General features: G+C 43.4%; 1 protein-coding gene and 1 pseudogene across 4 annotated transcripts in view; one reads left to right on the top strand and one right to left on the bottom strand.

Annotated features, from left to right (window-relative positions):
• Positions 1-5,039: 5,039 nt before the first annotated feature.
• Positions 5,040-26,930, top strand: part of SPAG9 (sperm associated antigen 9) — a 140,620-nt gene continuing 118,729 nt past the window's right edge. For all 4 annotated transcript variants that reach the window (XM_044248661.1, XM_044248663.1, XM_044248662.1 and 1 more), the window contains exon 1: positions 5,040-5,460. In XM_044248661.1, coding sequence (XP_044104596.1) covers positions 5,158-5,460 — 303 coding nt within the window. In that variant the 5' untranslated portion in view covers positions 5,040-5,157. The remainder of the gene's footprint in view (positions 5,461-26,930) is intronic.
• LOC122908063 lies at positions 26,691-26,791 on the bottom strand (annotated as a pseudogene).

The following is a 26,930-nucleotide window of genomic DNA, read 5'->3' on the forward strand; positions in this document are numbered from 1 at the left end:
TGTAAAAAGTATACTGAGGTGGGTGATGAGCCGCTTCTTTCCCTTAACCCAAGTCAGAAGGAAGTGGAGAAAAAAATAGCCCTTAATACAAATATGACTGATCTTCCTTGGACCCATTAAAAACAGCCTTAGGTAATGGGATTCTTGCTTCAGTCATATATTCTGCCTCCTCATTTTATTTTAATTTATTTGAAGATTTCATTTATTCATAACAGAGAGAGAGGGAGAGAGTAAGAGAGAGAGAGAACACAAGCGGGGGGGAGGGAGAGGCAGAGGAAGAGAGAGCAGCAGGCTTCTCAGTGAGCAGGGAGCCCAAGGCAGGGCTCTATCCCAGGATCCTGGGATCAGGATCTGAGCCGAAGGCAGATGCTTAACCAACTGAGCTACCTGGGTGCCCCTATTTTTAATTTTTAATTTTTAAAAATTTTTATTTATTTTTAAAAATTTTTATTATTTATATCAGTCACCATAAAATACACCATTAGTTTTTGGTGCAGTGTTCCAAGATTCATTGTTTATGTACAACACCCACTGCTCCACCCACTACCAGGTTCACCCATCCCCCAATCCTCCCCCATCCCCCTTCTATTATTTTAAAGTAAGCTCTAGGCCTAAAGTGGGGCTCAAATCCAGGACCCTGAGATTAAGAGTTGAATGCTCCTCTAACTGAGCCAGACAGGTACCCCAGCTTCCTCATTTTAGAGGTAATTTCTGCTAGTCCAGAGTTCCAAGTAGGGGATGTTGAATGGAATAGCACTCACCTGGAGACCTTCTTGCAACTACAACCCGGACAGATTTATCTATCTTATGCTGACACCTTAAAAAGAATTTTGAAGGAAAAACTGAGGGCTGAGAAAAGTCCTCTGGAACTTTTCAAGAACTCTGAATTCCACAGCAAGACTGTCTCCTCAAGGACTTTCTGGTTTGCGATCTAGTTTGTGATTATTTGTCATTTCACACTGCCCTAGGTGGAAAGCCTTGGGAACGAGGAGCCTTCTTTTCTTTTCCTCTTTCAGAGACCCTCCCTCCACCTATGGGAAAATATAGTCTGTGAAAGCAGAGAAATTGATTCACTTAGAAATAACCATAAAAGTTTGAGAAGGCTAGACAAACAACAGGACTAGTAATTTCAGTCTTCCCGTGATTATAGTTATTGTGCTTAGGAAGAAACACCTCCCTTCCTGCCTCCATCAGCTCCTCCCTTCTGCTGCCCCCATTAGTGTCCTCACTATTTTTGTAAGGCCAAATAATCTCTTAAAATGGAATTTCCTTCCTTTTAGGAATCAAGAATAAACATTTACTCTAAAGTCCATAACATGACCTGTTTTCCTGAATGACTCTTAGTCTTTAACAATAATCGCAGCCCTGGTGGGTGCTGGAAATTTATCCAGGTGGTCAAGTATAGGAGGTAGGATTACTGTCTACACAATTAAGAGTTGACTAACGGGACTAATTTTTTTTTTTTAAGATTTTATTTATTTATTTGACGGGCAGTGATCACAAATAGGCAGAGAGGCAGGCAGTGAGGGGGGAAGCAGGCTCCCTGCTGAGCATTGAGCCCGATGCAGGGCTTGATCCCAGGACCCTGATGATCATGACCCCAGCCAAAGGCAGAGGCTTAACCCATTGAGCCACCCAGACGCCCCTAACGGGACTAAATCTTAAGGCCTTCTCTCCTGTCTTTCACTCCACCTAAAAACAATAATCATAGGGTTTTATTTTATGTTACTTTATTTTATTATTATTTTTTCCCCTCCCTGAGAATCATAGGATTTTACAATTGCAAGAGGGGTGCCTGGGTGGCTCAGTCGGTTGAGCATCCAACTCTTGATTTCAGCTCAGGTCTTGATCTCAGGGTTGTGAGGTCAAGCCCTATGTTGGGTTCCATATAGGCTGTGAAGCCTGCTTAAATTAAAAAAAAAAAATAGGTGTTTGGGTGGCTGGGTTGGTTAAGCATCTGCCTTCAGCTGAGGTCATGATCCCAGGGTCCTGGGATCCAGCCCTGCTTTGGGCACCTTGCTCAGTGGAGGGCCTACTTCTCCTTCTCCTGGCCACAACCCCACCCCCTGCCCATGTGTGTGTTCTCTCTCTCTCTCTCTCAAATAAATAAATAAAATCTTACTCTTTCCACTTTATCACATGGTTGTATGCTTCTATTGAGTTTACTATAAAGTCATTGTAACCATAAATTTTTATTTAACAGCTTTACTGAAATATAATTCACATACAACACAATTCAATTTTTTAAAGTATACAATTCAATGGCTTTTGAAGATTTAAAAAATTTTTTTATTTGAGAAAGAGAGAGCAAGTGAGCGAGCAGGAGCGAGGGGAGGGGCTGACTCCGGTTCAGTGGGGAGCCCCACACCAGCCTTGATTCGAGGACCCCAGGATCGTGACCTGAGCCACTCAGGGATCCCCCTCAATGAATTTTAGTATATTCAGAGTCATGTAACTATCAACAAATAAATTTTAGAACATTTTCATTACCCCCAAAAGAAACCTCATACTCATTAGCATCATTCATTTTCCCTCATTACCCCAGCCAGCTCAAGGCAACCACTAATCTTTCTTTTTTAAAAAAATTTATTTGAGGGGAAGAAGGGCAGAGGAAGAGGGAGAAAACCTCCCGCACACTTCCCACTGCACACAGATCTGGACCAAGGGACTGATCCCACAGCTAGGAGATAATTACTTGAGCCAAAATCAAGAGTCAGGTGCTTAACCAACTGAGCCACCCAGGTGCCCCAGCCACTGTTCTTTCATATGTGGTCCTTCGTGACTGGTTTCTTTTACTTAGCATAGTATTTTCAAGGTCTATCTATATTGTAAAATGCACTTCATTTCTGCTTCTCGATGAATGCTAAATATTCCAAGATATGCATATACCATATTTTATTCATCTATTCAACATCTGATGGATATTTCGTTGGATTTTATTTTAAACAAATATAACCTCTGAGAGCTAGCAGAAGCTTAAAATCAAGACATAAATATATATTTCATGTCTTTCTATATCGAATTTATACCTAAAGAAGTATACGTCTCCCTCTGCCTGCTGCTCCCCCTGTTTGTGCTCTCTTATACTCTCTCTCTTTTTTTAAAGATTTTATTTATTTATTTGACAGACAGAGATCACAAGTAGGCAGGGAGCCAGGCAGTTAGAGAGGGGGAAGCAGGCGTCCTGCTGGGCAGAGAGCCCAATGTGAGGCTCAATCCCAGGACTCTGGGATCATGACCTGAGCAGAAAGCAGAGGCTTTAACCCACTGAGCCACCCAGGCGCCCCATCTCTCTCTCTTTTTGACAAATAAATAAAATCTTAAAGAAGAGGTCATCTGTGCCCAGCATGGGGCTGGAACTCAAGAACCAGAGATCAAGAGCTTCATGCTTTACTGACTGAACCAGCCAGGCACCCCTTCCTTAAATTTTTTGATGGGTATGATAATATTGTGCAAAGATAAAATGCAGCCTTACCCTAGGTTCTCCTACTCGTCTGACTTCCGGGGATGGGGTGCAGAATCTATCTATATCTATATCTATATCTATATCTATCTATATGTCTAAATGACAGCCCTCAGGAAGGGAAGAACGAAAAGTCTAGAGCAAGAGTCTTGACCCAGACATATACACAAACAATGTAAGGGTAGGTATGCAGTGAGGTGAGAAAGAGGGACAGTACAGACCGCTGTAAGTCTTAATATTTTCATTTTTGTCCTTCCGAGTTTATAGGTTGGCCTATGTCCAACGTCCATACTGTTTTTTGTGGGTCTCCAGGTGGGTCCAGATTGGAAGGCTGTGGGAGACTCATTCATACTCGGTAGAAAAAACTCGAACTTGTAAACAAGTCGAGGGTGTCTGATCCTGGGAGTGGCGTACTCCCTCACTAAACCTTCCTTTATCCGAGTCCTGCCTTCTCTTCCCTATTCTTTGAAGAGACCGGCCTCAATACGACTGAGTCACCTGCCTCCCGGAGAGGATCTTTGGGAGAGTCTCCCGTCCCGTCTACAGAGGTTAAAGAAGACCGAAAAGCGATCCTTGACTCAGTCTGCCGGAGGCTTGGGTGTTGTGTCATTCCCCACACGTGATGCTCTCCCAGGCTGCGGAGACCTCACGTATCATGGGACTTACTCACCCCAGAGACTCCACCCCTTTCCTCCCGTACTCCCCAACCACTCACTTCCCCGCTCCGCCCCTTGAGACTAGAGGAAAGTAGGGTGGCTGGAGCCCGGAAATACCACCCTCCCAATCTGGACGGCAGAAGCGCAGAAACTCAGTTTGGAAAAGTGCAAGATGTGGCTTTAGTTTTATCTTTCTCCAGGATGCTCTGCACTTCTTGTTTTAGGCTGTCCTTACTGTCCTGATCCCCAAACAGTTCTGTTGAAACCACCTTATCACTTAGGGAGACCTCGTCTTAGTTGACATTGCTTTCCCTCTCCCTCTGTTGCCCACTTTTCTCTGAGCCCGAGATTCTTAATCTGAACTGGTCTGAGCCCCAGATCAGCCTCCTTCCCGTTCTAGCTGGGTGACCTTGAGTGAACTACAACTTTTCTGGGCCTACTTTCCCTGTTCCTGAAACGGAGGCCAAACGTCTACCACACCACGCCTGTCGGGAGGAACAAATGAGAAAGCCCTTTGTGAGCTGAAAAAGGCAACAGAAATGTTAGCTATGTTAATTCTGGACGGCTAGTCACTCTTCCAGAACCCCTCCCTTTCCTTTGGGACCCGCCCTGCGAACCCCGCCGGGGGCTGACAGTTCTCGCCACCCTCCTCCAGTCGTCTTTCCCATTGGCGAAGGGGTCGGCCGCGCGGCGCCGAGTGTTGACGCCACGGCGCCCCCTTCGCCGGCGCAAGATGACGCATAGCCCCGCCCCCGGCCGCGCCTGGCCTCCCGCGGGGCCCCGCCCATCGGGCCGACGCGGCGCGGGTCCCGCCCCGTGGGTGACGTGTGGCGCGCGCGGCCCGGCCGCCCCGGCAGTTGGTGCAGCGGCCGTTGGGCTGAGTGCGCTCACCCCACCCCTCCCCTCCGCGGGCCCGGACCCCCCACCCCGCCGGGCGCAGCCCCAACCCCAGACCGAGCCCCAGTCGGGCCCGTCCCGTGCGGGCCCGTGACACCCCCTCAGCCGGCGACGCCCCGGGCCGCCCGCCCGCCCGCCACCATGGAGCTGGAGGACGGTGTGGTGTACCAGGAGGAGCCCGGCGGCTCCGGGGCCGTGATGTCGGAGCGGGTGTCCGGCCTGGCTGGTTCCATCTACCGCGAGTTCGAGCGGCTCATCGGGCGCTACGACGAGGAGGTGGTCAAGGAGCTGATGCCACTGGTGGTGGCCGTGCTGGAGAACCTGGACTCGGTGTTCGCGCAGGAACAGGAGCACCAGGTGGAGCTGGAGCTGCTGCGGGACGACAACGAGCAGCTCATCACCCAGTACCAGCGGGAGAAGGCGCTGCGCAAGCACGCCGAGGAGGTGAGGGCCGGCCGGCGGAGAGGGCGGGGGCTGGGCCCGAGGGCGGGCGGGGGGCCGGGGATCGCGGCCCGGCCCGGGAGGGGGCGCGCCTGAGGCCGAAGCCCCCCGGACCGAACCCGGCGGCCGTGAGGTCCCCGGGACCCCCGACCGGCGTCGGAAGCCGAGGCAGGCGGGTGAGTGTCCAGGAGAAGGGAGGGAGAGGAGGAGGCAAGGCCCCGGGAGGAAGCCGCAGCTTGGCCTGAGGGCACCTGAGGTTGGCTGAGGGCGGAGATTATAAGGGTGGCCGGTGGCCGGTGGTAGTTTAGGGAAGTTTCCGACCACCGTACGATAGTCGGACGGCGGTTCAAACTTTTACCATGGTGTGTGTGTGTGTGCTGGGGCATTTACACACTTCTGTCCTGGATATGTAACTTCCGCTGGTTCCAGTACCTTTCCAGGGGGTGGCTGCTTTGGGAAGTTAGAGATCTCCCTCTTTCGGTCAGTTTCTTCGTGACGTCTTAACCCTGTTGAGAAGGAGATTTTATTTTATGTTTTTTTGGTGTCTTGGTTGACACTTTGTCAACATTTAGATGTCGTATAACAACGCTCTGTAAGTAGAGCGTACAATTTTATTTTGTTGATATCCCACACCAAAGCGTTTCTCCGTGTCAGGTGGTCACCTTGGACAGTTCCCTTTAAAAACCCTCTGTTTATTTATCTAGAGGACTGGGGGCGGGGCGGGTTGGGGAGGTGTAGGTGACTGTTGACAGCCTTTCTCAGACTGCATTTTACAGGTGCCCTTAACCCTAGCTAGCATCTCGGCAGTGACCTCGGTGCCCTCACCTCGGGTCTGTGAACGTTTTGGAGGTCTGGAGTGCAAGTGACAGGCCTTGGACTTCTTGAGGCAGTCAAGGATTTAAGCTTTCAGGCTGTGTTGGCATTATTTTTGTGGAAGTTATTTAATGCAGGTGAAGTGTTCATCTTTGTTTTCTGAGCATCTAGCACACCTAGCTAAGTACATGGTGACTGAAGGAGCTAAATAACAAATCATTGAACCAGCGACATATTATCTTTGAAAAATGCTAGAAAAAAGGTATTAGGACGTGAGATTCGTTTAGCAGCTCATTTCCTAACCCTAAATAGTACTCCCATTTTATTTATTTATTTATTTATTTTTAAAAAGATTTTATTTATTTATTTGACAGAGATCACAAGTAGGCAGAGAGGCATGTGGTGGGGGGTGGGAGGAAGCAGGCTCCCTGCCAAGCAGAGAGCCCAATGTGGGACCAATCCCAGGACCCCGGGATCATGACCTGAGTGGAAGGCAGAGGCTTTAACCCACTGAGCCACCCAGGCGCCCCAGTACTCCCATTTTAACTTTATTTTGTCTTTTATACCTTTGTACCAGGTCACAGAGTTCTCTTTATTCTCCTTTTTAAGCTTGACTGTAGTGATGATTTTTAGTTCTGATTTTGTGATCCATTTGCCTCAAAGGAATGCCATTGCACTTGCCAAAGAAAATTGACTTTATTTCAAGAATATTTCCAAGTCTTCAGGGAGGGAGGGATTGAAAAAAAAAAATCTAAAGATGTGATCGCAGTTTCCAGTGGTTTATTAGCACTGTTAGAGGTCATGTACTACTTTTGAGATGGTATGCTGTGTCTTCATCCTCATACAGGCGTTTACCAGTATGTCGATGCAGTAGGAATAGACATATATACACAGGTGAGGAGCAGGCCCAGCATGACCTATCACCTTGCATAAAAGAAGTGCCATGTGAACATAGCAAAAGGCCAGGGTCACATGTGCCAAGAAAAATACCTGCTACAGGTTGCAGAATCAGAAAATAAAACTGACTAATTGCTAAGCACCTGATTGGATATTAATTTCTTAAGTATATGACTCTTTAAATGTTAAATGTTTTTGTTCTTTATACTTTTTCAGATATGTCTGTAAATTATGTATAATGAACTTTGGGCAAAGAGCCATGACCTGAGAATAGAGAACATTGATGAAATGCTAGATGAGCCAATTCCCAGACCACAAACATAAAACTACCTTGTTAATCACTTTTTATGTAAGATGATGAATCAAGTTTTACCCAGTCTCCAGAAATGAAGTCTTTCTTAGGCCAATATGCACAAGTGAATTCTGTGTTTAATTTTCTGGGAGTGCGCCTATTGGGCCTTTAATGCGGAGCCTGAGTCTGCTATTATAGCAAAAGTGCCTCAGGGTATTTACTGTAAAAGTACTTGAAAGCCTGGAAATTGTCCATCACCAGAAAGTGTAAAGTAAATTCTGAGCACCTTTGTGGAACTTGAGGAGGATATATAAATGGTGAGAATGTTTCAGGGGGTGTGAAGTGCTATAATCTCTTACCTACAGGAATTCTTAGCAAGGAATCGGAAATTTCATCTTTAATCTACTGATTTACTTATCTTGAATATTTTACCTTTTTCTTTGTTTTTATTTGAATTTTTGGTTTGAGTCTGCTATTTTTGTGTCTTTAAAAACAACCTAAAGTAGGGGCGCCTGGGTGGCTCAGTGGGTTGGGCCGCTGCCTTCGGCTCAGGTCATGATCTCAGGGTCCTGGGATCAAGTCCCACGTCAGGCTCTCTGCTCAGCGGGGAGCCTGCTTCCCCCCCCCCCTGCCTGCCTCTCTGCCTACTTGTGATCTCTGTCTGTCAAATAAATAAATAAAATCTTTAAAAAAAAAAAAAAACAACAAAAAAAACAACCTAAAGTAGTCTGATTTTATTATTAATTTACTTACGAGTTTTTAAGATTTTACTTCCTTATTTGACATAGCACACAAGTAGGTGGAGTGGCAGGCAGAGGCAGAGGGAAAAGCAGGCTCCCCACTGAGCAGGGAGCCCAGTGTGGGGCTTGATCCCTGATCTCCGGAGCCGGGCATCATGACCTGATGAAGGCAGCTGCTTAACCAACTGAGCCACCCAGGCGCATGGGAAGACAGTTTTTGGTCGCTCAGTTGGATGAGCGTCCGCCTGTCTGCTCTACCCAGACTAAGCCCTGTGAATCTATGAATGATTTATTTGTAAATCAGTGGGTTTTTTTCCTCCAAGATTTTATTTAAATTCAAATTAGTTAACATAGGTGTAGTATGAGTTTCAGGAGAGTGGTTCTCCCCCCCCAAGATTGTTTTTTTAGGTAATCTCTACACCGGATGTGGGACTAGAACTCAACCCTGAGATCAAGAGTTGCATGTTCTACTGACTGAGCCAGCCAGGCACCCCTCAGTCGGTGATTTTTTTTTTTTAGATATTATATATTTGTGATTTTTTTTTTTAGATATTATATATTTATTTAACAGAGAGAGGGAACACAAGGGAACACAAGCAAGAGCAGTGGGAGAGCGGAGGAGCAGGCTCCCTGCCATCCCAGGACCCCAGGATCTCAATCTCAGCCAAAGGCAGACACTTAATGACTGAGTCATCCAGGTGCGCTGTCAGTCAGTGATTTTTTAAAAACATAAGTCTGTCTGTACAGTGATCTGGAGAGAGATGTTATTCTTGGGAAGGATATGTTAGTGTTTTTGGTTTTTATTTATGTGAGTTCTGATTCTTTTACCACAACTTTTCTGATAAGTAGGCAAATGAGTTTAAGAACACTTTTTTAAAAATTAAAAAAAAATTTTTTTAAAGATTTTATTTATTTATTTGACAGAGAGAGATCACAAGTAGGCAGAGACAGGCAGAGAGAAAAGGGGAAGCAGGCTCCCCGCTGAGCAGTGAGCCCGATGCAGGGCTTTATCCCCGGACCCTGAGGTCACGACCTGAGCGGAAGGCAAAGGCTTATTAACCCACTGAGCCACCCAGGTGCCCCTGTTTTTTTATTTTTTAAATTTATCTTTAATTTTTAAAAAAGATTTTGTTTATTTGACGGAGAGAGAGAGAGAGATAGCCAGAGAGGGAACACAAACAGGGAGAGTGGGAGAAGGAGAAGCAGGCTTCCTGCAGAGCAAGGAAGCTGTCATGGGGCTTGATCCCAGGACCCTGGCTGGGATCATGACCTGAGCCGAGGGCAAATGCTTAACGACTGAGTCACCCAGGCGCCCCTAAAATTTTTTAAAAAGATTTTATTTATTTATTTGTCAGAGAGAGTGCACAAGCAGGGGGAGTGACAGGCGGGGAAAGAAGCAGGCTCCCTGATGATCAAGGAGCCTGATGTGGGACTAGATCCCAGGACACTGGGATCATGACTTGAGCCGAAGGAAGACACTTAACTGACTAAGCCACCCAGGTGTCCCCATTAAAAAAAATATATATCTATATCTATATATATCTATATTTAATTTTTTTTTTATTTTTTAAAAGATTTTACTTATTTATTTGACAGAGATCACAAGTAGGCAGAGACACAGGCAGAGAGAGGGGGAAGCAGGCTCCCCACTGAGTAGAGAGCCCAATGTGGGGCTCGACCCCAGGACCTTGGGATCATGACCTGAGCCAAAGGCAGAGGCTTTAACTCATTGAGCCACCCAGGTGCCCCATAAAAAAATATTTTAATCAAAAGTGTGGAAGAAGTTAATTTGTTTGCAGTATAATTACAGTGTTCATCTGTAATTAAGTTAAGTTCATCTCTTTAGTAAACACTTAAACAGGAAAATTTGATGTTTTTTCAATGAGTTCTGTGTCTTTTTATCAAGTAAGAGGAGTGAAGTAATTTTGCATACGTAAAACTTAAATTTATTGATGGTGACTATTGAAGTTAGGGAACTGAAAAACTGAAATTTCAAGTCTGCTTCAACTAAGTTTTACATTACATCTTAATTCAAACCTATTTTAGTTTTATTAAATTTTTTTAAGTTTATTTTGTGTCTTTAGCACAGCTGTTATTTAAATTAGTATTGCCATGGTTCTTCAGGCTTCTACCCTTAATTCTATCAACTCTAGTGTCTTTTGGAGTTTAACTTTGCTCTTTTATTTCACTGGAGCAGTAGGAGAGAGTGGTGACATGTCGGTATAGGAGAACAGGTTGTTGTCCATGGTGTTTTAATATTTGACATTTTACATGTTTGAATATACATGTTATTAGTTTTCAAACTCCTTTTAAAAGGGAAGTCCTCCTGTGGTCCCTGTTAAGTGTTTTGTTTTGTTTTTTTTTTTGAAGATCTTTATTTATTTATTTATTTGTCAGAGAGAGAGAGAGAGAGAGAGATCACAAGTAGGCAGAGAGGCAGGCAGAGAAAGGGGGTGAAAGCAGGCTCCCTGCTGAGCAGCGAGCCTGATGTGGGGCTCTATCCCAGGACCCTGAGATCATGACCGAGCCGAAGGCAGAGGATTAACCCACTGAGCCACCCAGGTGCCCCTGTTAAGTGGTTTTTGAAATCAGTATCTTGTGGTATCTTCAGTGAGCTAAAGATTTTTGGTCCAAGAAATGGCAGAGGTGCTAACTTAATTTCTCTATTGGGTCAGTTAGAGTAAGGGTCAGCAGTTTTTTGAACTGTTACATTACATCTTAATTCAAACCTATTTTAGTTTTATTAATTTTTTAAAAGATTTTTATTTATTTATTTGACAGATCACAAGTAGGCAGAGAGGCAGGCGGGGGGGTGGGGAGAAGCACGCTCCCCGCTGAGTGGAGACCCCGATGCAGGGCTTGATCCTAGGACCCTGAGACCAGGGTGCCCCTATTTTTATTATTTTTTTAGATTTATTTAAGTAATCTCCAGACCCAAGGGGGACTCAATCCCAGGACCCTAAGGCCGTGACCTGAGCTGAAGGCAGAGGCTTAACCCACTGACCCACCTAGGCGCCCCTTAAAAATACTTTTTTTTAAAAATGCTGTGCTTAGTACTCATAGAGAATACAGCTCTTACCTAAGTAAATTACTATTAGGTTGAAATAAAATAAATCAACCCAGTTTAATAATATACGTAATGTATTCAGAAAACTGATATTTAAGAAAATATGTGTGTTGGGCACCTGCGTGGCTCAGTTGGTTAATCAGCAACTCTTGATTACAGCTCAGGTTATAATCTCAAGGGTCATGCAATTGAGCCCCAGGTAGGGCTCCATGCTTAGCATGAAGTCTGCTTGAGATTCTCTCTTCCTCTCCCTCTCCCTCTCCCCTCACTCAGTCTCTAAAATAAATAACTAAAAAAATCTTAAAAACATATGTGTGTAAGCCTATACATTTTGAAATCTTAGCCAGTGATATTTATGTATTTTTTAGTAATCTTTATGCCCAGTGTGGGGCTAGAACTCAGAAACCCAAGATCAGGAATGACATGCTCTTCCCATTAAGCCAGCCAGGTGCCCCTTAGGGATATTTAGTTAGTAGTTTGAAGTAAGAAAGTTTTATTCACTTAGGAATCGTAGTGTCTAGTAGTTTAGCGTAATAGCTGCCTCTAAAAATATTTGAACTGAACCACAGAAATTTACATATTAATCAGTACAACAAGGAAGTTTCCAAATTGATGATATAGAGTTATTACGAACTTTCAAAAAATTGTTTGTTGTTTTTTTTAAAGATTTATTTATTTATTTGACAGAGAGAGATCACAAGTAGGCAGAGAGGCAAGCGGAGAGAGAGAGGAGGAAGCAGGCTCCCCGCTGAGCAGAGAGCCCGATGCAGGACTCGATCCCAGGACCCTGAGATCACGACCTGAGCCGGAGGCAGCGGCTTAACCTACTGAGCCACCCAGGCGCCCCTCAAAAAATTGTTTCAAAATTAATTAATTTAGGGTCACCTGGGTGGCTCACTAGGTTGGGGCCTCTGCCTTTGACTCGGGTCGTGATCTCAGGGTCCTGGGATTGAGCCCCACATCGGGCTCTGTGCACAGCAGGGATCCTGCTTCCCCCTCTTTCTCTCTGGCTGCCTCTCTGCCTACTTGTGATCTCTGTCTGTCAAATAAATAAAATCTAAAAAAAAATTAATTTATTTGAGTGGGGGAGTGTGTACGTGTACAGGGAGATGGGCATCTGTGGGATGAATAGGGAGAGAATCTCAAGCTGATGCCTCGCTGAGTGTGTAACCCATGAGGGGCTGGATCCCACAATCTTGAGATCATGACGTGAGCGGAAACCAAGAGTTAGTTGGATGCTTAATCAATTGAGCCACTCAGGCACTCCCTGTTTTTTTCTTTTTTAAATTAGTAAACTCTTCAGTAAATTCCTCCCGCCTAGCTTTTTATTAGGACAATGTTCAAACGTACAGAAAAACTAAAAGTGCATTGATAATCTGTATATGCATCACCTAGATTCAGTAGTTGTTGTGTTGTGTGTATACATACGTACATACATGTACACGTACACTCAACATTTATATATGTACACATTTTAAAGTTGCTAAACCATGGCAAAGTAAACTGCAAATGTTATAACATTTCAACTTTTACTACTTAGAGTACTTATCTCTTAAAAAAAACAAGAGCATTCCTGGATACAGGCTGGCTCAGTCAGTGTGGACTGTGTGACTCATAATCTCGGGGTCATGAGTTCAAGCTGCACATAGGGTGTAGAGCCTACTTAAAAAAAAAAAAAAAAGTAAAAAATTTAATTAAAAAAAAGAGGATTCTACCATGTAACCACAAAATTATTTACATTGAGAACATTTTTAGTATTATTTAATATTCCATTTGAAATAATTTTTAAAGATTTTTAAAAAAATTTATTTGACACAGAGAGAACATGAGGGGGGAGGATCAAAGGGACAAGCAGACTCCCTGCTGAGCAGGGAGGGCTATGCCAGACTCCATTCTGGGACTCCAGGATCACAACCTGAGCCAAAGGCAGTTGGTTAACTAATTGAGCCACCGAGGCACTCTGAATGAAGGGCACAGTATGTTGGTTATAAAGATAAGTTGTTCATAATTTTTTAAGGTTTTTAAAAAAAATGTTTTTTTTTTTTAATTTCAGTGTAACAGTATTCATTGTTTTTGCTCCACACCCAGTGCTCCATGCAATACGTGTCCTCCCCGATACCCACCACCTGGTTCCCCCAACCTCCCATCCCCGGGCTCCTTCAAAACCCTCAGATTGTTTTTCAGTGTCCATAGTTTCTCATGGTTCTCCTTTTTTTAAGGTTTTATTTATTTATTTGACACAGAGAGAAAGACAGCGAGAAAGGGAACACAAGCAGGGGGGAGTGGGTGAAGGAGAAGAAGGCTTCCTGTCAAGCAGGGAGCCCAGTATGGGCTCTATCCCAGGATCTTGGGATCATGCCCTGAGCAGAAGGCAGATGCTCAGTGACTGAGCCACCTGGGTGCCCTAGATGCTTCTGTATAAGGAATTTAAATGAGATTATAAAACTGAAAATTGGGGGCACCTGGGTGGCTCAGTGGGTTAAGCCGCTGCCTTCGGCTCAGGTCATGATCTCAGGGTCCTGGGATCGAGTCCCGCATCGGGGGGTCTCTGCTCAGCAGGGAGCCTGCTTCCTCCTCTCTCTCTCTCTGCCTGCCCTCTCTGCCTGCCCTCTCTGCCTGCCTCTCTGCCTACTTGTGATCTCTCTCTGTCAAATAAATAAATAAAAGCCGCTGCCTTCGGCTCAGGTCATGATCTCAGGGTCCTGGGATCGAGTCCCGCATTGGGCTCTCTGCTCAGCAGGGAGCCTGCTTCCTCCTCTCTCTCTCTGCCTGCCTCTCTGCCTACTTGTGATCTCTCTCTGTCAAATAAATAAATAAAATCTTTAAAAAAAAATCTTAAAAAAAAACCCAAACAAACCTGAAAATTGGTTAAGATTTTTTATTTAAAATTAAAGCACAAAAATATGATGGATTGTTTCTCTTCTTTGAAACTAAGATACAGAAATTGAGAAACTGATCCTTTTAAAGAGCTAGGAGGAAGCACCCCTGATCTGGTTCTACTGTATCCTGGCTCCACAGGTAGCTAGAAAGATAAACAGACCCATAGATGATCAGAAAGAACAGATATTTATTGACCAGGCACTGTTGTAGGCCCTGGGAATATAACTAGAAACAAAACAGACGAGGAAGGCAGTATTTATTTATTTGAGAGAGAGGAGAGAGAGCCCACACGCACCCGAGAGCATGCAGGGTGGGATGGAGAGGAAGAGGGAAAGAATTCCAAGGTGACTGTGTGCTGAGTGCAGAGCCCAGCAAGGGGCTCAGTATCATGACCCTAAGATCATGACCTGAGCTGAAAACAAGAGTCAGATACTTAGCCAACTCAGCCACCCAAGTGTCCTGCCATGCAGGAAATTAAAAAAGGTGATGTGATAAAGAGTAAAGAGGCAGGCACTTTAGATGAGTACACACCTTTATAAAAGCGTAAGCTGTCCATGCAGGAAATAATTTATCTCATAAGAGTACTTTCTTAGATCTGAAACTTTAAATGTATATAGTTAGAATTTTTCCTAATCGTTATTCTTGAAAATTCATAAAAGTAAAGGAGCTCTCATAAGTGCATTTCTTCTATTTCTTTCTTTCTTTTTTTTTTTTTTTTAAAGATTTTATTTATTTATTTGGGAGAGAAAGAGTGTGAGAGAGAGCACGAGAAGGGAGAGGGCCAGAGGGAGAAGCAGACTCCCCACTGAGCAGGGAACCCAGTGAGGGACTCCATCCTGGGACTCCAGGATCGTAACCTGAGCCGAAGGCAGTCATCCACCCAACTGAGCCACCCAGGCGCCCTAAAGTCCAGTCAGTTAACATACAGTATTATATTCGTTTCAGGTGTACAACATAGTGATTCAGCACTTCCATACAATACCTAGTGCTCATCATGACAAGTGCACTCTCTAGTCCTCCTCACCACCCCCCTCCCCACTCCTAGTTACCTCATTCTGGTAACCATCAGTTTGTTCCCTAGAGTTAAGAGTGTGAAGAAACATATTTTGGTTTTGTGACTTTGAACTCTCTTAATGTTTCCCTTTTTCTTTTCTTTTTTAAATTAATGTATTTGCCTGGGTGGCTCAGTGGGTTGGGCCGCTGCCTTCGGCTCGGGTCATGATCTCAGAGTCCTGGGATCGAGTCCCGCATCGGGCTCTCTGCTCGGCAGGGAGCCTGCTTCCCTCTCTCTCTCTCTGCCTGCCTCTCTGTCTACTTGTGATTTCTCTCTGTCAAATAAATAAATAAATAAATAAATCTTTAAAAAAAAATTATTTATTTGTTTGACAGATTACAAGTAGGCAGAGAGGCAGGCAGAGAGAGAGAGGAGGAAGCAGGCTCCCTGCGGAGCAGAGAGCCTGAAGTGGTGCCTGATCTCAGGATCCTGGGACCATGACCTGAGCCAAAGGCAGAGGCTTTAACCCACTGAGCCACCCAGGTGCCCCTCTCTCTTTCTTTTTAAGCAGACTCTATACCCAACTTGGAGCTCCAACTCATGAACCCAAGAAAAAGAACTGCATGCTCCACCAACTGAGCCAGCCTGGCCCCCCAGTTTTTCCCTCTTTCGACCACTCTGGATTCTTTTTACTTTGTTAGCTTTGGCATTCCTTGGAGTTCTTTCTGAGGTCCCCTCTAGTTCTCAACTTGCATGTTGCCTAACTGGTATTATTCATTCCCATGGGGTCAATTACCATTTGTTGACCATTCCAAAATGTATATCTCATTCATTTCCTAGATGCTTATAGAGTGCTGGCTGTGTACCTGGTATTGTGTCCACTGGGGACATAGCGGTGAGCAAAACACACGAGCCTGTTAAGAACCTTAAGACCAGATCTCTCTTTGGAGTTTCAGATCCACATTACTCTTGTTTCTTGGACATGACTGTCTCCTGACATGTCCAAACCTCAATTTCTCTCGCAAGCTTGCTGCTCCTCTGTTCCCTGTCTTTGTAAGGGATACTACTGTCTGCTGGCCAGATAGCTCACCACCATCTTTATAGGATTTTATTTATTTATTTGGGAGAGATTGAACACAAGCTGGGTGAGGGGCAGAGGGAGAAATAGACTCTCTGATGAGCAAGGAGCCCCATGCGGGCTCTGTCCTGGGACTGCGGTATTGTGACCTGAGCCAAAGGCTGAGGGTTAACCAAGCTGAGCCACCTAGGTGCCCCAATTCTTTTCTCTCCTTTTTTCCCTTCTCCTTTATCCCCATTGCTACTTTTGTTTCCAACTTTTAAATATTTCTCTTTATTCTTAAATGCCTGAAGTCTTAAGGTACAAGATGTTGTGACCTGGCGGTTCCTTATCTTAACCAGCCTCATCTTTTCCTTTTTGAGCCATATATTGAACACCTGGAATTTATTTTTGTTTTGCAAATAGTATTCTTTCTCTCTAGGGCTCTTTTTTTAAAAAAAAAAAAAATATATTTATTTATTTATTTGAGAGAGAGAGAGAGAGAGAGAGAACACAAGCAGGGTGGGTGGGAGAAGGAGAAGCAGACTTCCCACCGAGCGTGGAGCCTGATGTGGGGTCTGATGCCAGGACCCTGAGATCATGACCCGAGCTGAAGGCAGACGCTTATCATCTGAGCCACCCAGGTGCCCCAAAGATGCCCCTTTTTGCTTGGAACTCTGTTTCTCTTCTGTTGCCTGGGTAACAGTATTCATCTTTCAGGTTTCAATTCTGGAACGCCTTTTATGAACGACCCAAGTTGGATCGTGCCCATCTTTTATTGTCCTACCACATACTCTTTCTTTCCCTACCGTAGCACTTTCGGTGTTTTAGCAAACTAACCTATGGCTTTAACTCCCCCACTAAACTACTAGGAAGCTGTAGGTATTTAATAGATACTTGTTAGTTGGTTGGAGGGATGGATGAAAATGCTAAAAGGTCAAATTGCTAAGCCTAACTATTTAAAGTTCTCGATTGTGCATTCAAGTTATTTGTCCTTACCATTGGTGCCAAGTTATGCTAAAACTTCCAAAAAGTTCTTCAATAAGTCCTTTGACTTTTGCATTAAAAAAAAAAAAAGACTTCTGAGTATAGTTATTGCAGATGCTTTACTTACATTGTCGTATACCTAGTAGATATTCTAGAACTACTTATGCATTTAAAGATTTTATTTATTTGTTTGACAGAGATCACAAGTAGGCAGAAAGGGGCAGGCAGAGAAAGGAAGGGAAGCAGGCTCCGCACTGAGCAGAGAGCCCTATGGGGGGCTGGATCCCAGGACCCTGGGATCATGACCTGGGCCAAAGGCAGAGGCTTTAACCCACTTAGCCACCCAGGCGCCTCTAGAACTACTTATATATTTAAATTGAAATATTAAGATCATAGGCATTACTTCCTGGCATTTGCAAAGATTGGGCTAGGTGATCCTTTTTCATTTTTCAGAATTTATTTTTTGTTTATTTCTTTTTTTGTACTGTTTGTTTTGGGGGAGGAGCTAGGTGATTATTTTAAACTTAATGTGGCTGTTTTTGTATTTTAATTAATTTTAGATTTGTTTGCGTTGCTGCTTGAGAAATAAGTTTGTCTGAATAAAACTTTCACATAAATGAGGGTTAAGTGCCCTTAATTTTATTAAATTAATTAAAATTTATTTAACTTAATTTTATTTTATTATTATTATTTTTAAAGATTTTATTTATTTATTTATTTATTTAACAGACAGAGAGAGAGAGATCGATCACGAGATAGATCACAAGTAGGCAGAGACTGGGGGCAGGGGCAGAGGGTGGGGGAAGCAACTCCCCGCCGAAGGCAGAGGCCCAACCCACTGAGCCACCCAGGTGCCCCTCCCAAACTTAATTTTAACTATTTGCTTAGAATCTTTTGATAAAAATTTCTTTTTTCCCCCTAAGGTTTTATTTATTTATTTATTTGAGAGAGAGAGAATGAATTAGCATGGGGAAGGGCAGAGGGAGGAAGAAGCAGACTCCTGCTGAGCAGGGAGACTGATGTAGGGCTGGATTCCAGGACCCCAGAATCATGACCTGAGCCCAAAGCAGTCACTCAACCGACTGAACCACCCAGGTGCCCTAACAACATTTATTTTTGAAGAAAATTTTATTGTGAAGAATAGGGAAAATTTTATTTCTTGAGCATTGAAACATATATTGGTTAAAAGCATCTACTAGGTTATTATATAATTAAAATTTTAATTTCTATTATCAAATATTCAATTTGAATTTTCTTTCAGTTACCTATTTCCCTAGACTCATTTTTTTGTTACTGCTACCTATTCAAAAACAAATACCTTTTAAAAAGTTAAACAGGTTGCACAGAAATGTGGCATCAAATAAACAGGCTTTTGTAAAACCTGAAGGGTAACTTTTTAAAAAGGCTATTGTTTGTCCATGGTTCTACTATGAAAATAGTCTGCTTGAACTTGTTTGATGTGATTTGGGAAATGTTTAACAGAAATTACCCCCTTACTTGTGGCTCTGTTCAGTTTTTAAAAATTTATTCTTTCTTTAAAGAATACTTCTATGCTGGGATAGGAATTCATCCAGTAATTTACTCAGTGTTAACTACCTCCCAAGCTAGCCGAGGGCCAGGGAGTGAGCAAAGATTTCTGAAGAGCTAAAATGAATGTCTCAAAACTTTGTGTAATAAAGTTCATGATCTTGGCCTACTGAATAAAGGCAAAGCACTTAGTCATAGTATCTTCATTTTATTTTATTTATTTTATTTTAGTTTAGTTTAGCTTTGAGAGAATGTGTGTGCCTGAGGAGCAGGGGAATAAGGAGAGAAAGCTGGGCATGGAGGTTGATCTCAGAACCCCGAGATCATGACGTGAGCTGAAACCAAGAGTTGAATGCTGGGGCACCAGGGTGGCTCCATTGCTTTGGCTCCATGCACAAGTCATGATCTTAGGGTCCTGGGATCAAGCCCCACATTGGACTCCCTGCTTGCAGGGACACTGCTTCTACCTCTCCTCCCTGCTTGTGCTCTCTCTCTCTCTGTAGCTCTCTCTTTCTTGTTATCTCTCTTTCTCTGTAGCTCTCTCTTTCTTGCTATCTTTCTCTCTCTGTCAAATAAATAAAATCTTAAAAAAGTCAGACGCCTAACCAACTGAGCCACCCAGGCAACCCTATAATTATCCAATTTTATTTATTTTTTTACTTGTTATTTAAAAAAAATATTTATTTATTTGACACACCACAGAGAGAGAGCACAAGCTGGGGGGGCAGCAGGGAGAGAGGGAGAAGCAGGCTCCCTGCTGAGCAGAGAACTCAGTGCTGGGCTCCGTCCCAGGACACTGGAATCATGACCTGAGTTGAAGGCAGACGCTTAAATGACTAAGCCACCCATGTTCCCCAGTATCCTTACTTTATTTTATTTTATTTTTTTGAAAGTGGGCTTTTAAAAAAAATTTATTTAAAATTTTATTTCTTTTTATTTGAGAGAGAGAGTGAGATTGAGCATGAGAGGGTAGAAAGTCAGAGGGAGAAGCAGACTCCCCATGGAGCTGGGAGCCCGGTGCGGGACTTGATTCTGGGACTCTGGGATCATGACCTGAGCCGAAGGCAGCTGCTTAACCAACTGAGCCACCCAGGCACTCTTCTGCTTTGTTTCTGTTTTTAAAGATTTTTTATTTTATTTTTTTTTCAATTTATTTATTTTCAGAAAAACAGTATTCATCATTTTTTTACCACACCCAGTCCTCCATGCCATCAGTGCCCTCTATAATACCCACCACCTGGTACCCCAACCTCCCACCCCCCCCCCGCCACTTCAAACCCCTCAGATTGTTTTTCAGAGTCCATAGTCTCTCGTGGTTCACCTCCCCTTCCAATTTACCCCAACTCCCTTCTCCTCTCTAACACCCCTTGTCCTCCATGCTATTTGTTATGCTCCACAAATAAGTGAAACCATATGATAATTGACTCTCTCTGCTTGACTTATTTCACTCAGCATAATCTCTTCCAGTCCCATCCATGTTGCTACAAAAGTTGGGTATTCATCCTTTCTGATGGAGGCATAATACTCCATAGTGTCTATGGACCACATCTTCCTTATCCATTCGTCCGTTGAAGGGCATCTTGGTTCTTTCCATAGTTTGGCGACCGTGGCCATTGCTGCTATAAACATTGGGGTACAGATGGCCCTTCTTTTCACGACATCTGTATCTTTGGGGTAAATACCCAGGAGTGCAATTGCAGGGTCATAGGGAAGCTCTATTTTTAATTTCTTGAGGAATCTCCACACTGTTCTCCAAAGAGGCTGCACCAACTTGCATTCCCACCAACAGTGTAAGAGGGTTCCCCTTTCTCCACATCCTCTCCAACACATGTTGTTTCCTGTTTAGTTAATTTTGGCCATTCTAACTGGTGTAAGGTGATATCTCAATGTGGTGTTTTTTTTTTTTTTTTAAAGATTTTATTTATTTATTTGAAATAGAGAGAGATCACAAGTAGGCAGAGAGGCAGGCAGAGAGAGGGAGAAGCAGACTCCCTGCTGAGCAGAGAGCCCGATGTGGGCCTCGATCCCAGGACCCTGAGATCATGACCTGAGCCGAAGGCAGAGGCTTAACCCACTGAGCCACCCAGGCGCCCTCTCAATGTGGTTTTAATTTGAATCTCCCTGAGGGCTAACGATGATGAACATTTTTTCATGTGTCTGATAGCCATTTGTATGTCTTGATTGGAGAAGTCTCTGTTCATATCTTCTGCCCATTTTTTGATATGTTTGCCTGTTTCGTGTGTGTTGAGTTTGAGGAGTTCATTATAGATCCTGGATATCAACCTTTTTTTTTTTTTTTAAAGATTTTATTTATTTATTTGACAGAGAGATCACAAGTAGGCAGAGAGGCAGGCAGAGAGAAAGGAAGGGAAGCAGGCTTCCTGCTGAGCAGAGAGCCCGATGCGGGACTCGATCCCAGGACCCTGAGATCATGACCTGAGCCAAAGGCAGCACCTTAACCCACTGAGCCACCCAGGCGCCCTGGATATCAACCTTTTATCTGTACTGTCATTTGCAAATATCTTCTCCCATTCCGTGGGTTGCCTCTTTGTCTAAAGATTTTTTATTTATTTGACAGATGGAGATCACAAGTAGGCAGAGAAGCAGGCAGAGAGAGAGGAGAAAGCAGGCTCCCTGCTGAGCAGAGAACCTGATTTGGGGCTCCATCCCAGGACTGTGGGATCATGACCTGAGCCGAAGGCAGAGGCTTTGTTTAACCCACTGAGCCACCCAGGCGCCCCTTCTGCTTTGTTTTTAAGATTCTGTTTATTTATTTGACAGAGCACAAGCAGGGTGAGTGGGAGAGGGAGAAGCAGGCTCCCCACTGAGCAGGGAGCCTGATGTGCTTGATCCCAGGATCCTGAGTTCATGACCTGAAAGTAGGCGCTTAGCTGACTGAGCCACCGAGGTGCTCCTTTAATATTCTTATTTATTTTTTTAAAGATTTTATTTATTTATCTGACAGACAGATATCATAAGCAGGCAGAGAGGCAGGCAGAGAGAGAGGAGGAAGCATGCCCCCTGCTGAGCAGAGAGCCTGATGTGGGGCTCGATCGCAGGACCCTGAGATCATGACCGAGCTGAAGGCAGAGGCTTTAATCCACTGAGCCACCCAGGTGCCCCTAGTATTCTTACTTATTTTATTTTAAGATTTTATTTGTTTAATTTTAGAGAGAGAGAGTGAAGAACGAGCACAAGCAGAGGTTGTGGCACAAACAGAGGGAAAGGGAGAAGCAGGTTCCCTGCTGAGCCAGGAGCCTGAGGTGGGGCTCTATCCCAGCACCCTGGGGTCATGACCTGAGCTGGAGGCAGATACTTAACCAACTGAGCCACATAGGTGCCCCAAGTATCCTATTTTAAATAAAATAGTTTCTTAGCCCTCAACAGGTCATAAATAAGAGAGTATTTGCTAGAGGTACCACAGTGCAGTGGTTAAGGGCAAGGACAATAGGGTCAGATTGCCTTGGTTCAAGTCCTGGCTCTATTATTTCCTAGCTTTGAAATCAAGGACAGTTTTCTTAATGCCAAACCTCAATTCCTTCCTTCTTGATGGTTGTGTTTATTTCTTTGACAGAGCAAGCACAAATAGAGGGGAGCAGGAGAGGGAGAAGAAGGCTTCCTGATGAGTAGGGAGCCTGACCTGGGGCTTGATCCCAGGATCCTGGTATCATGACCTGAGCAGAAGGCAGAGGCTTAACCCACTGAGCCACCCTATTTATTTATATAAATAAATTATTTATTTATATAAATTTATTTATAACAGGCGCCCCTATTTATTTATTTTAAAAGAAGATTTTATTTATGTGTGTGTGTGAGAGAGAGAGAGACACCACGAGCAGGGGAGAGGGACAGAGGGAGAGGTAGAAGCAGACTCTCTGCTGAACACAGAGCCTGATGCAGGACTAATCTCAGGACCCTGGGTTCATGCCCAAGGCAGATGCTTAACCAACTGAGCCTTCCAAGCACCCCAGGTTATTCTTTTTTTTTTTTTATTTTTATTTTTTTTAAAGATTTTATTTATTTATTTGACAGAGAGAGAGATCACAAGTAGGCAGAGAGGCAGGCAGAGAGAGAGAGAGAGAGGAGGAAGCAGGCTCCCTGCTGAGCAGAGAGCCCGATGTGGGACTCGATCCCAGGACCCTGAGATCATGACCTGAGCCGAAGGCAGCGGCTTAACCCACTGAGCCACCCAGGCACCCGGTTATTCTTTTTTTTTAAAAAAAAGGTTATTTATTTGAGAGAGAGAGTGTACATGTGCACATAAGTGTGCGAGCAAGGGGAGGGGCAAAGGGAGAGGAAGGAAAGAAGCAGACTCCCCTCAGAGCATGGAAACTGATGTGGGGCTCCATTGCAGGGCCCTCGAGGTGATGACTTGAGCCAAAGTCAAGAGTTGGATGTTTAACAACTGAGCCACCCAGGTGTCCCTAATTAATTATCCTTTTTTTTAAAAAAAATATTTTATTTATTTATTTGACAGAGAGAGAGATCACAAGTAGGCAGAAAGGCAGGCAGAGAGAGAGGAAGGGAAGCAGGCCCCCTGCTGAGCAGAGAGCCCAATGCGGGCCTCGATCCCCCGGACCCTGAGATCATGACCTGAGCCAAAGGCAGCGGCTTAACCCACTGAGCCACCCAGGCGCCCCCTAATTAATTATTCTTAAGATAAACTCTACCCCCAATTGGGGCTTGAAGTCATGGTCCTGAGATCAAGAGTAGTATGCTCTACTGACTGAGCAAAGCAGGCACCCCATAATTTCTTTTTTTTTTTTGAAGATTTATTTATTTATTTGACAGAGATCACAAGTAGATAGAGAGATCACAAGTAAGCAAAGAGAGAAGGGGAAGCGGGCTCCCTGCTGAGCAGAGAGCCTGATACGGGGCTTGATCCCAGGACATTGAGACCATGATCTGAGCCAAAGGCAGAGGCTTAACCCTTTGAGCCACCGAGGCACCCTCATAATTTCATTTTCTGATCATTGCAAATGCTCAGAAATACACGTGATTTTTGTATATTGTTCCTGTATCCTGCTGGACTTACTATTCTAATAGGTTTTTTGTGGTTCTTGAAGATTTTTTAGTATACATTATCACGTCATCTGCATGTAGAGATCGTTTTACTTCTTTCTCTACAATCTGAGAGCCTTTTATTTTCTTGCCTAGTTACCCTAACTATAACCTTCTGGTACTATATGGAGTAGAACTGGCAGGAGTAAAATTTTTGTCTTGTTTCTGATCTTACGGGGAAAGCATTCAGTCTTTACTCATGCAATATGATGTAGTTGTGGGGTTTTGTAGATGCTTTTTGAAGGAGTTCTTTTCTATTCCTTGTTTGTAGAGTGTTTTCATTATGAGGAGATGCTGAATTTTGTCAAGTTCTTTTTTTGTAACTATTCAGATAAGCCAGTTCTGTTCAGATATATTTTTAGGTCAGTGTGTGTGTGTGTGTGTGTGTGTAACATCTGGAAATAAGACACAAGTCTAATTTTATAACTAAAGTTTGAATAGTATAAAATTAATTCTTAAAAAAGGCATATGTGTGCTCCAAATAATTAAAACTATATGTAAAAAGTGAAAATAATAACCATATTCCCTCTTTGGTAGGGTGGTCAGGGAAGGCCACAGGGGACATAGCATTTTAGTTATGAAATGAAGGATGAGGAGGAGACCGTCAAAGGAGTGTGTTATAGACAAAGGAAATGAGGCTCTAAGGTAGGAAACAATTTAAAATTAGGAGTCAGCCAGCATAGAGGAAAGGGAGGGGTTGAGGTAGGAAAATCATGGAGGAGCTGCTCACTCAGGCCTTATGGGGGCTCAGGTAGAATTGAGAAATCTACACTTGTGTTCTAGTAGGAAGCCATTGATGACGTTCAATCAAAGCAATAAAATGTATCTTTAATTCATACTAAAGTATTTGCAGTGATTGTTATGATGCTGAGGTTTGTTGGAGGAAAAGAGGAAGAATACAGACAAAACAGGCCATGTGCTGATAATTATTGAAATTAGGTGATATTATGTAGAAGTTTATTATACTGTTCTCTTCTCCATTATGCAGATTTGAAAATTCCCAACAACGTTAAAAAACAAAACCCGGAAAACAACTGAAAAGATTATCCACTGTTTTTTTTTTAAGGCTTTTTCGAGAGAGCTCGTGCACGCACAGGCACACATGAGTGGAGGGAGGGGCAGAGAGAAGGGAAGGGAGAATCAGACTCCACAAGAGAAGCCCAACAGTGGGGTCTAATCCCAGGATCATGGTATCATAACCTGAACTGAAGCCAGATACTTAAGTTACTGAGCCAACCAGGTGCCCATCACTATTTTTTTTCTTTGTAGATAATTTTTAGAGTTTCAATACTAAACTATATACTATTCAGGATAATATTTTCTGATTTTTCTTAATAATAGAAATGTATTTTTATAACGGAGTCAAGTTTTGAAATAAACAACAGTGTCAAGCTTTAAGACCTGTAAATTAAATCAGAAGTATAAAGTACTGATCACCTACCTACAGAAGCACAAAATTGTGACATGTAGGTAAAGCATTACTTGGCTGGTCTGCTACACCTTTTCAGATTTTATCAGTGTGGTAATCAATTCCTGGTTGATAGCCTCTTTCCTAGGCCAATGAGTTTTGGTTTATTCTTGTTTTTTGAGGTAAGATAGTAGAAAATCAATGTTCTCTGTGTGCTGTGGTAGTCAGTCACAAGGACTAAAAGGAATATGAAATATACAGAGGTAAGAATAGTGGAGCTCATGTGGAATAAATGGTCATGTTCGATTCCATTTATACAATTGCAGATGACAGTTTGGGCAGTGAGTAAAATTCTTTTTGTGTGTGTGAGTAAAATTTACATGTGTCATACTTATTTGGTTATTTTATCTAAAAGTTTTTTTTAAAATTTATGTACTTTTCCTTTTTTTTTTTTTTTTTAAGATTTTATTTATTTATTTGACAGATCACAAGTAGGCAGAAGGCAGGCTTGGGGGGCGTGGGGAGCAGGCTCCCCAGAGAGCAGAGAGCCAGATGCGGGACTCGATCCCAGGATCCTGAGATCATGACCTGAGCCCAAGGCAGAGGTTTAACCCACAGAGCCATCCGGGTGCCCCATTACTTTTCCTGTTAATAAAACACATGCTCTTTGTGATAAACAAAACAGAACCAAAACATTATAGAAATCCTTCTAGAATCCTGCCTATTAGAGAAACCTCACTTTTTTAAAGAAAAGATTTATTTGGGGCGCCTGGGTGGCTCAGTGGGTTAAAGCCTCTGCCTTCGGCTCAGGTCATGATCTCAGGGTCCTGGGATCGAGCCCCGCATCGGGCTCTCTGCTCAGCTGAGAGCCTGCTTCCCCCTCTCTCTCCGCCTGCCTCTCTGCCTACTCATGATCTCTGACTGTCAAATAAATAAATAAAATCTTTTAAAAAAAAAAAAAAAGAAAAGAAAAGATTTATTTATTTATTTTAGAGTTAGAGTCACCCTCCGAAGGAGGAAAGGGGGGGACCAGCAGAGGGAGAGGAAGAAATAGACATTCCCCTGAGTGGGAGCCCAACCCATGAGCTCAATCCCAGGACCCTGGCATCTTGACCTGAGCTGAAGTCAGATGCTTAACTGACTGAGCCATCCAGGCGCCCCTCTCTGTGTCTTGGCAACACTTGACACTCTCAGACTTTTTGGTTTTAGTTTTTAATCCGGTATTTGTGAAACAACCTTTTAATTTGTTTTTCTCAGATCACCACTGTGGTTGAGATATTTCTTACCTTTATTGATGATCTGCTTGCCTTTTCTGTGAATTGCCTGTTCAGTTTCCACTCACAACTGGCGGCAACCTGTGTCTGTCTGGATAAATCTAAATTATTCTTTATAGTGGCTTTATAGTATTCCCTTATATGATCACTGTAACAGATCATTGGGGGAAAAGGACTGGGGAACCTTTACATAATTATTTTATTTTTAAGAATTTTAATTCCAGTACAGTAAACATAAAAATATGGAATGCCTCACAAATTTCTGTTATCCTTGTGCAGGGGCCATGCTAGTCTCTGTATGTTCTAATTTTAGTATATGTGCTGCTGAAGCTAACATGGGAATCTGTACTTTAATTAGACCTAAGAGATGTATCATCCAAATGCAACATAGGGACTTTGTTTGCATCCTGGCTGTGAACATTTATGAGACAGCCAGCAAAATCTGAATGGTGACTGGATAGTCCCTATTATTTCAT

The sequence above is a fragment of the Neovison vison genome, chromosome 5 (genome assembly GCF_020171115.1).
Source record: "Neovison vison isolate M4711 chromosome 5, ASM_NN_V1, whole genome shotgun sequence".
Lineage (NCBI taxonomy): Eukaryota > Metazoa > Chordata > Mammalia > Carnivora > Mustelidae > Neogale > Neogale vison.